Source organism: Aedes aegypti, chromosome 2 (assembly GCF_002204515.2).
Source record: "Aedes aegypti strain LVP_AGWG chromosome 2, AaegL5.0 Primary Assembly, whole genome shotgun sequence".
Taxonomy (NCBI): Eukaryota; Metazoa; Arthropoda; class Insecta; order Diptera; family Culicidae; genus Aedes; species Aedes aegypti.
Genome location: NC_035108.1, coordinates 267,023,076 through 267,038,004, shown reverse-complemented (window position 1 = coordinate 267,038,004; position 14,929 = coordinate 267,023,076). Strand labels below are relative to the sequence as shown.

Here is a 14,929-nt window from a genome sequence, read left to right as displayed (position 1 = left end):
TCACCGTTCAACAATTGCTGAAAGTGCTCCTTCCACCTGGCAGCCACCGCCTTTTTATCAGTCTGCAAATTCCCTTCTCGATCATTGCACATGGCGGGCACTGGTACGGTATTGTGCCGCGCCCAATTGACCGTTCCTTAGAATCTCCGCATATCATTCCGGTTCATGCTTTCTTGAGCTTCAGCTATCACACTATTCGTGCTGCCTTTTCTTTTTGTGGTGGATTTGCTTTTCTTCGGCTCTCGCTGCCCTGTACCGCTCTCTATTCTGTCGGGTACCGGCCATAAGCATACGGCTTCTGAGGCAGCTTCCATAAATGACGTAGCATTTTTGGACAGTTTTGACACCCCCCTCCCATATCGCAGCCTATTTTCCCATACCTAATACATGGCTTGTAGCAGAATCGTATGCTCCCTCTCCCTCCATAAAACTACGTCATTTATGGACGGTCCCTGATGACATTCTTCATGTATGTCACTCTCTGGCACTCTTCATCAAACCAGTCGTTTCGTCTTCGACGTTGACCAGTGCCAATCACTTCCCGCGCCGTTGTTGTCACAGCTTCGTGGATAAGGTCCCACAGGCTGTCGACATCTCCAGCGACGTCGATTCTTCCCAACTGCTCGTCTAGCTGCTGGCGGTAATGGGAGCAGGCATCGCCACTCGGGTAGGTGTGTTTGCAGATATTCTTTCGTGCGAAGTAGGTACTGCTGATTGCCATCCCTCTAGCAGCAGCGAAGGTTACTAGCCGCAGGCCATTATCAATGGTAATGGAATGGTGGCTTCCGTTCCAATGACAGGTCGGAAGAAATCTTCTTTCCCGATCTGCGCATTTGTGTCGCCCATGACTATCTTGACATCTTGTTTTGGGCACTCTCCGTAGGCTTTATCCAGGCTCTTATAAAACTTATCCTTCATGTCATCGGGCTTATCTTTCGTTGGCACATATATGCTGAACAGGCTGCAGTTGAAGAACTTGCTATTCATTCTCAACACACAGATTCGCTCGCTCACCGGTTTCCACCGAATAGTTCGCTTCATCTGCTTCCGAATCACTATGAAGCCAATTCTACGTTCTGCACTGTTGCCACCGCTGTAGTTGATGTGGTTCTTGAATGAAGTGTTGGCGATGGGGTCCACTGCTCGGATTTCACGTTCTTCGGTTCTCGGCCAGCGTATTTCCTGGATAGCTGCCTGGATAGGAGCCCAACCTTCCATCTGCTCAGGTTCTTTCGGACATGCTACTATGCTGAGCTTAAAGAATTACTCCTGTTCCAGTGCTTTCTGCAGAAATTTCTCCAAGCATACTTACAGAAATTTCCCCACGTAGACTTCTCGAGATTTCTCCAGGAATTTTTCCGGAGATTTCTTCAGAATTCCAAGAGATTCTCCAGGAATCCCCGAGATTTTTTTCCGGAGATTCTATATTGGTATCCGAATATTCCTGTTCAAGTTCCTCTAGAAAATCCCCTAGTGAATTCCTCCATGGATTTAATCAGAAATTACCCTAAGAGTGCCTCCAGGGATTCCTTCAAATTTTTTTTTCCAGGAATTGCTCTAGGAACATCTATTGAAGAAGTTTTTGAAAGCCCCTGGATAAATTCGCTGGAGAAATTCTTTGAGCCATCTCTAAAGGAATCTCTAGAGGAAAAAAAACTATGAAGAAATCCCTAGAGATTCCTAGATGATCTGCTTAAGAAAAAGAATGTGGAGAAATCTCTGTATTATTACATGCATCCTTAGAGTAATCTCTTCTTCTTCTTCTGTCGGGTGTGGGATCACTGCGCCCATTTTTAGGACTATTGTGATATACCCTATTACTCTATGTACACAATGTTTTCCAGTAGCAAATGTGCCTCCGGAATACTTTGCGCATTTGACTGAACTTTGAACCATCTGCCATTGATGGGCAGAAGTCCTAGGTTGCAGTGTTGTAGTTCCCCCAATCTGGCGTGATCAGCCTAATAAAGCTAACCACCTCCCTGGGGGATGCGTTCCAAATATCAGCTGGCTGTAAGTAGTGCTTGCCAAATATTTTGAACCTACGATGGATGTGTGCACTGCAAGAGCAGAGAAGGTGTTGTGAGGTTTCGTCCGTCTCGTCACAGAAACGGCAATTTGTGTTTTGGACGACACCGATCTTGTATAAGTGGTATCTGCTTGGGCAGTGACCAGTTATTAGACCGATGTATGTTCTGAGATCCCTTTTGTTGAGACCTATAAGTTTTTGTGTTTGTGTCGTGTTTATTGTTACGAACCTTTTGGACTGATTCGCATTGGAAACTGTATTCCAATTTGATTGAATTTGACCGAACAACCAGTTGTTCAATTCCGTGTTTAGTGCAGAGTTTGAAATGCCAAGGAATGGCTCTGGACCAATGAACATATTGGTTGATCCATTCCTTGCTAGCTGATCGGCAATTTCGTTACCCTCTAGACCCGTATGTCCTGGGAACCAATATAGTTTAACTCGATTGCGTTCAGCTAGGGATTTCAGTGCAAGAATGCATTCCCACACAAGTTTTGAGTTGCAAGTGAAAGCCTTCAAAGATTGAAGCGCTGCTTGACTATCAGAGAAAATACAGATGGCGGCATGTCTGTAATTTCTTTTCAGACACAGCTGCGCACATTCCTTGATTGCATAGACTTCTGCTTGAAATACTGTAGGCCACTGTCCAAGAGAGACAGAGATTTTGGTTTTCGGTCCGTATACTCCAGACCCTGTCAAATTATTCATTTTTGAACCATCTGTGTAGAATTTAATAGATCCCGGTGAAATGGTGGGTCCACCTCCTTCCCATTCCTCACGAGAAGGAAAGACCACCGTGAATGGCGAGTCATAGTTTACCACTTTTTCCATCCAGTCACTACATTTTTCAACAATAGGATTTATCGAAAATTCGTTTAATATACTGAGGTGACCTGTTAAGTCCCCTGACAGTAGGACTGTTGATCGTTTTAGCCGAAGAGCACTTTTCTCAGCATCCAGCTTTATGAATTGATCCAGCCGGGGCAGATTGAGTATAGCATCTAGGGCAAACGAGGGGGTACTACGAACTGCACCGGTTATGGCAATACAGGCAGTACGTTGAATTTTGTTCAGCTTTGCTCTAGCCGTAGCTTCCTTTGTCTTAGGCCACCAAACAAGGGACGCATAGGTTATTCTAGGCCGAACGATTGTTTTATAGATCCACATGATCATACTGGGTTTTAGACCCCATGTTTTACCACAGGTCTTTGAGCAAACCCAGAGTGAATTGAGACCTTTATTTATGATTGTTTGAAGATGGGTGTTCCAATTTAGTTTTGCGTCAAGTGTGATGCCAAGATACTTGACCTCATTTGAGTAAACTAATTGTATTTGGTTCAAGAAAAGAGGGTGGAGTTGTACCTTTCGTCTTTTTGTGAACGGTACAATTGTTGTTTTTGAAGGGTTTATTCCTAGTTTCTCTTTTTGACACCAGGAGAGTGTGTGATTGAGAGCAATTTGCATCCTTGATGAAATAACGCTGTCAAATTTGCCTCGTACAATAATGACTACGTCATCTGCGTATCCAACAACTTCAAAACCCCTTCTTTCTAAGCTATCTAGCAGTTCGTCCACCACTAATGACCACAATAAGGGAGATAGTACTCCCCCTTGAGGGCATCCCCTTGTAGCCATTACAGTAATGCGCGAATCACTCAGCTCAGATGAGATCTGTCGATTTGCTAGCATAGCATGTACCCAGGTTGCAATGCATGGGTCGAAGTTTCTCCTCAACATTGCCAAACCTATAGACGAATAAGAAGCGTTATCGAACGCGCCCTCAATATCAAGAAATGCTATAAGAGTGATTTCTTTTGCATTAAAGGTTTTCTCGATCTTGTTCACTAGCGTGTGCAGTGCTGAGACCGTTGATTTTCCGCTTTGATAAGCAAATTGGGATTTAGAAAGAGGCATAGTTTTCATAAATTTAGAATCTATATACTCGCATAATACCTTCTCCATGATTTTAAGCATTACCGAGGATAGGCTTATCGGTCGGAATGCTTTAGGGTTGGTTTTGTCCTTTTTTCCTGCTTTTGGAATAAAGACAACTCGAACTTGACGCCAATCATTTGGAATGTGTCCCAGAACTAAACTTGCCTTAAAAATCTCTACCATGTGTGGAATCAGTGTCTCTTCCTCTTTTTGGATAAGCGCTGGGAAGATTCCATCCATGCCAGCAGATTTGAATGGCTCGAAAGATCTCACTGCCCTAACAACCCTATCGCGAGTAAAATCTTCTTTGGCAACCTTTATTGCGTCCCTTTTTGCTCCTGAGTCCCCTGATAGGAACCCGTGTGGAACTGAGACGTCAAGTCTGGCACCTTCAGCATTTAGACTCGTTTGTGGGATTGAATCAGGAAAGTGAACTCTTAGCATTTCACTCAGTGTTTCACGAGGTTCCACAGTGAGTGAACCGTCAGTCCTTTGAAGACTTCCCAAACCATTGGAGTGATCCTTCGAAAGAGTTTTATGAAGTCGAGCAGCTACGGGAGTTTTCTCAATGCTTTCACACATGAGAACCCATGATTTCCGTTTTGCTCGTCTCATTTCTTTGTTATACTCTGTCAGAGCCTTTCGGTATAGACTCCAATCAGAAGTGCGTTTGGCTCGGTTGAATTCCTTCCGAGCAGTTTTCCTGAGTTTATCAAGGTTGAAGTTCCACCATGGAACATCTCTGTTCGAACTAACTGTTTTGATCGGACAGCTCTCTTGATAAGCATTTAGAATTTTGTTTTTAATAGAATCCGAAGCTGCTTCTAACTGTATAATAGTCTGAATATTCGGCTCTATTATATAGTCTTCAGAACGGAGAATAGCTGAGTAATCTCTAGAAGAATATCTGGGAGAATCTCCAAGTATTCCCGCTTAATGCCCGGAAGATTCTTTTCGGAAAATCCTTTGATTTGTTTTTTCAAGAGACTATTGATGAATACGCGAGAAATTTTTGGAGGAACCTGGGTAAATTGCTGAAAGAATCCCTGGAAGAATCCGGGAGGAATACTTGTAGTAATCCTTGGAGGATCCCTGAGATAACCACAGTTAAAATTATGCCGGAGGAATTACTGAAGAACTCCCTGTAGAGGTATTTATGGAGAAACTCCTGGATAATCCTTGGAGGAATTCATTGAGAAATTCTGCAGAAATTTCTGCACTGGAGAAATATCTAGAGAAATCCATAAAGAGATTTCCCTAGAGGAATTCAGGCCAAAACAAATCTTTGGATAAATTTCTGAGGTAATCCATGGAAAATTACCTGGGAAATTCCTTAAAGTAATTCACTTTGCGTTTCTCCAGTAGGTATTATTTAATGAAAACAATCATAAAAAATGGGTGTAGTAAAGAATCCTTGAAAGAGTTTCTGATTGAATCCCTTAAGATTTTCCTGGTGGAACGTTTTCGACCCGAAAATTCAAACAGCTCTCAAAAATAATTGTGTTGATCGATTTTAGTTCTATTGTACTTAAATGAAAGGAACACGTGTGAAGTTTTAGAAACCCTCCCGGAGATCCGAGTTTGGTCACTGTGGCCGCCGAGAACGTGCTACATATGAAAAAGGTTCCTTTATAGACCTTTACATTGACAACATGTAGTTTCGTAAATAATTCTTGAAAACATTGTTTTAGTGTAACCAGTGCCGTAGCGTGCGGTTGGCCAGGTTGGCACCCGCCAAGGAGCCAATCCTTTGGGGGGTGGTTTGCCAAAATGCATAAATCATTTGGTAAATTTTGAAATATATTTATTAAATAAATTATTATCTTAAGTCACAATTACAATAGGAACTCCCCAATAATGGAAAATTGAAACGATTCCTGAAACAATTTCAAAGATTGTTTGATACTTGGATCATCCTTATTCATTCATTTCAAAATTTAACATTGCAGTTTGTATAGTTTTTGCTGAATCTCTGAAACTGGTTTAAGCATGAATCAAGTTTGTAATGTTCACTTGGAGGTTCATATTGCGAAAAAATACAGAAATATTCAAATAAACTTGATAAAGATTATGAAGACTTTTTAAAAACCCAACACAAATTTAAACTTCTATTGAGCGTGAAATCTAGTTATTGCTTAATTGTCATAGAATCCCGAACATTTTCAGAGAATTTCATATCGGTGAAGGGCAAACATGACTTAACAAGAATGGAACTATTATATTTTTCCTAGTATGAACATATTCAATGCTGGCTAACAATAGTTTTTTTTAATGTTGGCTTTGGTGGAGATGATTTAGCACTAGCCAATTTCAGATCCCCTTACAATATCATTTCTGAAGTCAAACCTCAAGAGGCGGAAGTGTTGGGGTTCTAGAACAGTTGCAGTTGTCTTCTAGTATATTACTCACGCGAGTATCACTGAAAAAAGGCTATTGAGTGAAGAGAGCATGTAAACTCGTAGCGAATTATGCACTTACAGTTAACTCTCCCTTACTCGATATTTCCCCTAACTCGATGGAATGCGTGGTCCCTTCAATCTAGCATGGTTTTATACCTCTATAAGTCGATACCTCTCTAACTTCATGTTCCCTAACTCGATGTGATCTGTTTGACTTTCCCATGTGAGTTTACCTCTCTAACTCGATATATTCATGAAAAGTCCCAAATGTTTTCCAAATGTTAATAAATTTCATGAATTTGAATATCATAATTAAATTAATAGTAAAATTATGGTTTACTGCTCATTTCTGATAGATAAAATTTTTAATTTTTGCAGAATATTAAAAAAGTGCCACATTGGTAAATGTACCAAAATTGATTTATTTTTCACATTGAAATCACTTTTTTCAATTTTGTCAAAATAATGTAAAGTTTAAAATTTGAAAAATATGTGTTCTGTGTCTCGATACCTCCCTAACTCGATGGTCCCTTCAATATCGAGTTAGAGGGAGTTGACTGTAGTTCCAAGCGCATTTTATTATTTAATAAAACAATTACCATGTTACTAGTGAGAAATTAAACTTCTGCATGATATCTTGGTGAAACAAAGATTTCCATACAATTTTCTTTGATGCAACCAAAAAATATAATTATATAAGATTAATTTATTTCATTATTAAACCTAAAACGATTTGACGTTTTTGCTTCCACTTTTTGGGAAGACTCTTGAGCGGTTCCATTTTATTCGAATGTCGGTTTTCTTTTGTATTTTTTGATTTAGCTGAAATTTTGCACATGCTTTCTTTGTACCCAAAAATGCTTATTTGCATCATCGGTTCGCCATTTTTACCCTAGCTTTACTTTTGAGAAGGGCCTAAAAAAAAAGCCTTAACAATTTTCAAAAAAATAAAACTTAAAAACTATGTATCGGTTTGGTGTCTTCCGCAAAGTTTTAGGTTATTGTTGGAACTATCTGGAAAAAATATACACTGTAAAAAAATGTTGTAATATTTTTTATTTCGAAAATAAAGCTTAAAAATCCAATTTCTCAAAAATCGTTTTTTTGGTTTTTTTTTCTATTTTTTTATTTTAAAGTAGACAAAAAATAGAGTCTTTTGCACAGTGGGTCAAGATGGAGAAATCATTGATAAAAAAGTTATGATTTAAAAAAAAAGGTTGATATTTCAATATGGTCTAAATGAACTTTTTGAATGCTTTTCGACCCGATTTTATGAAAGTACGAAAAATTTGCTACAAAAAAGGTATATGAGAAAATTTTGCTTATTGCTACCGTTTTCGAGATACAGCGATTTTAAAATTAAATTTCCTGAAAATTCACAACTTTTGGTTGTTTTCGGATGTTTTTCGAGTTGATAAAATAATATTTTTTTTTTCTGAAAGCATTTGATTTCATGTTCTTATACAATGATAGAGCGTCCTATTTTGATACAGATTTCTTACTTTTTCATAATGTTTACATTTTTTACTATCATTACAGTTTGAAAATTGCCTAACTTCTATTTTATCTACGGAAACTGGAATACATGAATGGTATTTTTGTGTTCCCTGAATAGTTATTGCTTTCGAATATTGTTCATTAAGCTGCTCCTTGATATGTTCATATTCTGTTGTAGTTGCATAAGAAATGAAAATTTGTGTTAGTTGCTCCTCCTTTCGCTTTTGAGCCCAATCAAATAATTCCTTGGCATTTTTGATGGGATGTTCGCGTTCTTTAGCTAGATTAGCTCTTGTAGCCATGCGTTTTATTGTTCCCCCTAATGCATCGCAGGGCCATGTGATGTTGCAAAAAAAAAAATGATATTCACTTTTTGGATGTATTCAGGGACATTGGAATCCGTTGTCCCAATCGATGTTGCCGACGTTGCTTCTAATGTCCCTTACTAGAAACATTCAAGTTGGAGTTCGTTGATTCTATTGAAGTTGCTGACGTTGCGTCCAATGACTCTTGACTAGGAATATTCATATTGGAATCCGTTGACTGTATTGAAGTTGCTGATGCTGATGCTTCTATTGTTTCCTCTTCCATGCAAACATCTTCCTCTTCACTACTTGATAAGTCAACACTGCTTGATAATGCTGTTCTTTTGGGCAATTGTAAACTAATTTTTGTAATTTGTTTATTAAGCTGATTTTCATCTGCAAATCCTAGTTCAACTAATTTGACAATATTACTTTCCGTGAGATTTCGGTAACTTTTTGAATATTTTTTTGAAAACACATTTACACAACCTTTGTTGATGGTGTTCATTTTATACTTCATTGTTCTAAGCTATCTTTTACTTTTCACTTGATTATCACTTTGCTTGTTTATCACTTGCTTGTGTCTTTGCTGCATCAGCTCTTTTTTATACCAACATGTATACTAGAATCAACTATTAGGTACGTTTCTGTCCTACCACAAAAATATACCAACGTGCTGTACTTAAGAAAACATCAGTTATATGTGTGAGACAACTGGGCACGTTACTCCTCTACTCATAAAGCTTTTGTTTTCGAATGGAAATATTTCATTATCATAAATCGATATAAATGCATTTCACGTATCGATTGCTTTATATTCGTTATTTTGTTATTTTTTAACTTTTAACATTTTGTTCCATATTTTCTTGATAATTACATATCAAAATATTACAATGTTGAATGTTGAAGTTGTGTTTCGTTAAAAAAATAAATAAGTCATTTTTACAGGGCACATTTTTTATTTCGCCTCATACCATGAAAAATTACCAAATCAATATTTTTTCAAACATTTTAGTCAAAAATGTTCTGCTCTTTCAGAAAATGAACAAATTTCTAGGCTTATGAGCCTCGAAAAACATTCGAAAATGACCGAAAATTGAAAATTATATCATAATTTTGTATTAAAATCGCTGTATCTTTAAAACGGTAAAAGTTAGCCTGATATTCTCTTGTACCTTTTTTGTTGTAAATTTTGCGTACTTTCATAAAATCGAGTTGAAAAACATTTAAAAAGTTTATTATGACCATTTTCAAAAATTCACCATAATTTTTTTGTCCATGATTTCTTGACCCACTGTGCAAAAGACTTCATTTTTTGTCTACTTTAACATATAAAAAAAAAAATCATAAATACGATTTTTGAGAAATTTGATTTTTAAGCTTTATTTTCGAAATATAAAAAATTACAACATTTTTTTACAGTGTTTATTATTTTCATCCAGATAGCCCCAATAATAACCTAAAACTTTGCGGAAGACACCAAACTGATCGGACAAACCGTTTCTAAGTTTTTTTTTTTTTAAATTGTTAAGGATTTTTTTCTTAGGCCCTTCTCAAAAGTAAGGCTAGAGTAAAAATGGCGAACCGATGATGCAAAAAGGCATTTTTGGGCATAAAGAAAGCATGTGCAAAATTTCATCCAAATCAAAAAATATAAAAATGTAATTTGAGAAAAAAAAGTCATCATTTTCTGTGGAACCGCTCTCTTGTCAAAACAATAAAAGAAATGTTTTCTGGAGGAGTTGATATGCAAGAACCTGCTTTTATTTGTTTAGAACAAATGAAAAAAATAGTTGGTTCATTGCATTCAAGGGATTAACAAATATATTAAATTGTCCAGCGATTTCAAGAAAAAAAAATTTAATGTTATGCTCAATGGACCAATGCACGAGTTCATTATTTGACGTTTGAGCGGTGCCGTGTTATTTACGTGACCATGGAAACAAGTGAATTTGGCACCGCTCAAAAGTCAAATTAGTGAACCCGAGCATCGGTCCATTGTTTCTGCAGACGTCCCTCATGAACAATAATTTTCTTATGAATTTCTTCAAAACCGCTTTTAGATAATTATCCAGTACATACGTAAGCCCCAACATCATATTTTTGAAGACGTCGATAATAATTTCATCCAGTAGTCGTCGTAGTATTTAAAAAATATCTTTATTGACAATTGATCAATACATCAAGTACGCATGGGATTGAAGCTGCAATGTATGCATATAAACGGTATATATAAAGCTAGCATTACTGTATAGCTACAATTAAAGTTGATTTTAATCGGGAAAGGACGCCTCTAGAGCCATATTGATATTATATTTTATAACTGAACATTTTTTGGGCCTTTTCCTACTCTGAATGCACCTTAAGGGGAAGTTGCATCGGATTTTCAAGAGTACAAATCTAAAAACCTGATGATGAATCCTTAAAGGAGTCGCTGGAGGAATCTTTGAAATAATACAGGCTAAATCGCTTGAAGAACTCGTGGAGAAATATCTGGTAGGATTCCTGGAAGAATCCTTAGAAACATTTCTTGAGAAATCCCAATAAAAATTGTAATTGGGAAATCTATGAAGGATTCACTGGTAGCATTTTTGCGAAAACTCTTTGCGAATTCTCTAGAAAAATCCCTGTAGAGATTTTTCTGTAGAAATCGCTGCTATAATCCTTGGAATTACTGAAGCTATTCGTGGAGCCTTAATGGAGCTGGTCTCAAAAATCATAGTGATCAGAAGTTCTTCCCTATTGTTATGCATGTTTTGGTAATACTTTGTTTCATCTTTTAATTGATGTGTTGGCTTTATAAAATATCGTTCATTTTGACCTAATTCATCTTGCAATTTTTAAGATTTCTATGATCAGATAGGACCATATTGGAAAACTTCACTTATTGTGCACCAGCAACTATGAAGTAAACCCAATCTCTTGACATATAAGCACATAACAATGCAGCTTAACTTAACAGTTAATTGCCATCCCTATAAGAATAAGCGCCGTCGCATGAAAGTAAAACCAAATCCCACCGTCTGAACCAGCCTGTTGAGGTAGCCAGTGGAGACAAAAAGGAATGGAAAAAAGGCACCTCGACGGCTTGTGATACTACTTGAGTATGGGCTCTGCAGCAGGGTGTCCCATAATGATAAAGTTACACCTCGCAAGTTTGTTAATTTCGACCTCTAGAAGCTACTGGAGGGCTAAACGAGCTTGGAGTTTGTATAGATGAAATAGAACAAATATATGGAAAAACAGTTCAAATGACATTTTCGACCTTAGATGGCACTGCAATCAATTAGTTCTCGCGTATTTTTTCAAAAGGACCTATATAACAATGAGAGGCTCTCTCTGTTTTTTTCTTTTTTATAAATATCTGAGCCAAACAGGAGAAAATTTCTCATTGTTGCTCAGGCCCCTTAGTAAAGTTAACGAAAAGACTTCGTGTTTGTGTTGAAAAATCTTTAAATACAATATGAAACAATTATTGTTTCATTCTGGATTTTTAAGATTTTTCAATCAATAGAGAAAAAGCTGAAATAAACAATCTTTTCTTTAAGAATCAAAAAATTTATACTTAGGGAAACTGAAATGTTGGTTTTACCCGGAATGGTCAATTTAATTTCAACTAACTTCAATTTCGCTCAAATTTTCACAGTAGCTTCTGGAGGCCCAAATGAACAAATTTGGGAGGTGTAACTGAAGATGTTTTTAAAGTTTAATTTTTCTCATATAATAATGGGCCACCTTGCTCTGTAGCCATCAGCAGCAGCAGCAGCTCCTCCAACTAAAACGACAACAACATCAAGCACAACACCAACAGCCAGCGCGGCAAGAGAGGAGGAGGTTTTTACGAATCCATCCATAAACTGTCGATGGTCATGCTCGCAGCGCTCTTTGCAGTTGTTCAGCGGCGTTGGACGAATACGGACGCGAGTGAAAGTGAAATCGCGGGTTTTGCTCACACACTATTTTTTCGAAAGGCGGTTTTTTCGTGACGTTGTTAAACTGGTTTTAATATTTTTGTGTACACACACTTCACACATCTCCCGAATAGTTGCTGCCCTGAGCTGTGCCAGTTCCTGTAAGGCTGCCTTCCGTCGACGGTGTGCCATAGAATCCGAAGGATCAACCTTCGCGTCCAACTCAACAGTGAACCCCCGGACACGTGCTCGAATTTCAAATGTTATCCAAGGGAATCCGGAATCAATACTTTGCAACAATATGTGGTAAGTGCCCCAATCTCATGTTTCTTCTCTGTTGATTGTTCCGAAGATTGTCACCAGCTCTTGAGCTGGTCGCTTGGTAAGCCCCGTGACATTCTATGAGTGCAGAAGTCTTCAAGAGATCGAGAGTGTTGCGTTCGGGAGAATGGCGCAGATCGGTTACTCTGTAAGCCATCGAGTGCGTTAAATAGATACGCAAAGAAATCGTGAGAGCGAAAGAGAATGATCGAGTGCATGTGGGCTTATTGAGCGTATAATACACAATACAGCTGACCGCCGAATAGATCATTTTTGGGATAAGTGTTTTATGTCGTGCTACTAAGAATAAGTTTTTGTTGTATGAGTTTATCCTGATCAATCTCGTTTTCAGAACCAAATACTCTTCTAGGTTCAAGTCAATCAAAAATTCCAATAGTTTAGCATTGAATATTCATCACATGAGATTTGAAGTCCATTGAATTCACTTGTTGGGCTCTCACTGTACATCTGTGTTAGACTTGCGCGCCGGCGTGCCACTTTGTTGCAACATTTCATTACTGTCAATGTTTCAACTGCTTCTGATTACTGATGTGATTGAATATAAAATCAAATGGCGACCTAAAGCAAAATCGTCCCAAGCCTCAACGATGGCAGACGAATTGGCTCGCCCATAGGCGGAAAGAGAGAAAACTAACCATCGAACCGAAGAAATTCACGACACATCTTACGCATTTATGGGCCTCTAGTTTTTTGGGTTTCTCCTTTGCTCGACCATATAAAGAGACACCACCTTGAAAGCGAAAAATGACATCCCAGTAACTGCTTTCACTGCCACGACTCGCAGATTAAGTAAATATTAAGTACCGCCGAGTTCGCTTTTCGATGTCCGTCGAGGTTCGTGCCGGTTTGCCTATCCCGAGGAATTAGGCTCTGTTTCCAAGTGCGGCTCCGCACGGTAGCATTGCACTATTGTTGAGCTGCTCCTGTTAGCACAAGCTTAGAAGATGCATTCCACTTGCACAGAGTGGCTGACAATGGATTCTGAAATGAAACGAATAGGGCACGTAGTGGAGTTCATGACCGCGATTGAATTGGTTGATAATGACGTGAAATCGTCCAGTTTAAGATGAATGATTGCATGTTGGCATTTGGAGCAAAAAAATGACTTCTTTGTGGCTTTACATCCATACTCCGTTGTTTCGAAAAGTATTAATTCTTCAATTAGAGTAAATTTATCACATTAATCCCTCATTTTTTACCACGAAACAAATTTTAATTCGCTATAACTGTTTTGTTTAAAGATGTTTTTGCATTATTTATTCACAATATCTCAAAAAACTCTTCTAGTTTTAGAATATGTGTCGATATTGATCATTGGCCATCTGCATTCGGAGATATTTCAAAATTCCTTGGTGGACCAACACGCATCCATAACCCACGTAAATAGCTCAGGCTACAGAATTATTATCGTATTTGGATATTCACTTCTCGGAACAATACATTATTGAGAGTATGTTGTGAAAAAATGAATCAATTTGGTTCAGCCGTCTTTGAGTAATGAGGATTTATGTTTATGGTACCACGCTGGCCAAATAAAGATCTTGAAAACCTTCAGAAAACCTCATACCGTAATATTCAGATTTCTGCAATAATACTGGACTTACTCACTCTTTTTTATCTGAAATTTACGAAAATGTGTAGATGTAACTCACTTTTTAAGAAATATCTCTGAAAAAATAACAATTTGCAATACATGACATTATTAGTTACTATATTGTACAATGTACGTAAATCTCCAATTTCTCTACTAAGCAGTTGATTGTCGGAGGTTCCAAATCTGAGAGGATCAAGTTTGAAAATATACACTGATATAGCCCATGATATAGCGAACTAAATTTCAGTAGGACCTCGAAGTCAAACGACAGTCATAATCATACTCTAAAAGAGAAGAAGCAAATTCTGAAGTTTAATTTTAATTTTGGTTGCAGTTCTGAACGTAATCATCAATTCGATCTATGATAATTCAAATCTATAGTCAATCATTCGATTTACCACTATTTCGATTCTCAAGCAAATCCTTCAATACTTGCAGGCTTATTACACGGTATTCTCACGACATTACCCCGTATTTGTCCAGTTTTTCTCTATCTTTTGGATGTTAGATACACCAATAGTTCGCCGAGATCGTTATTCATTCTTCATCAGCGTTGCAAAAATCTTGAATTCCCATATCTCATGCTTAAGGTGAAGATGAATCGAAGCCAAAGTTCAAATTTTCAAGAGCACGGATCTGGAGAATCAAACATCCAACTCAGTTATTAGGTCCCCAAGTGGCTCGGTAGTTTAGTTGGTAAAGCGCTCGTCTAGCATACAAGAGTCCTGGGTTCAAATCCCAGCCGAGCACGTGGATTTTTTTCATAATTTCACCCATAATTTGTCCATCTTTACCATGCGTAATGAGTTAATTAATTTACTATACAGTGAACCTTCAACATATTAGCTATAATTTTGCTGAACAAACTTGTGTCAAAACTCAACGAACTTTTGTCCCACAGGTGGGGCAAGAGTTCG

At 37.8% G+C, this 14,929-nt stretch overlaps 1 protein-coding gene across 2 annotated transcripts in view; it reads left to right on the top strand.

Annotated features, from left to right (window-relative positions):
* LOC5568780 (facilitated trehalose transporter Tret1) overlaps positions 1-14,929 on the top strand; it is a 158,133-nt gene that overhangs the window by 15,542 nt on the left and 127,662 nt on the right. For both annotated transcript variants that reach the window (XM_001658095.2, XM_021845019.1), the window contains exon 2: positions 12,211-12,382. In XM_001658095.2, coding sequence (XP_001658145.2) covers positions 12,337-12,382 — 46 coding nt within the window. In that variant the 5' untranslated portion in view covers positions 12,211-12,336. The remainder of the gene's footprint in view (positions 1-12,210; positions 12,383-14,929) is intronic.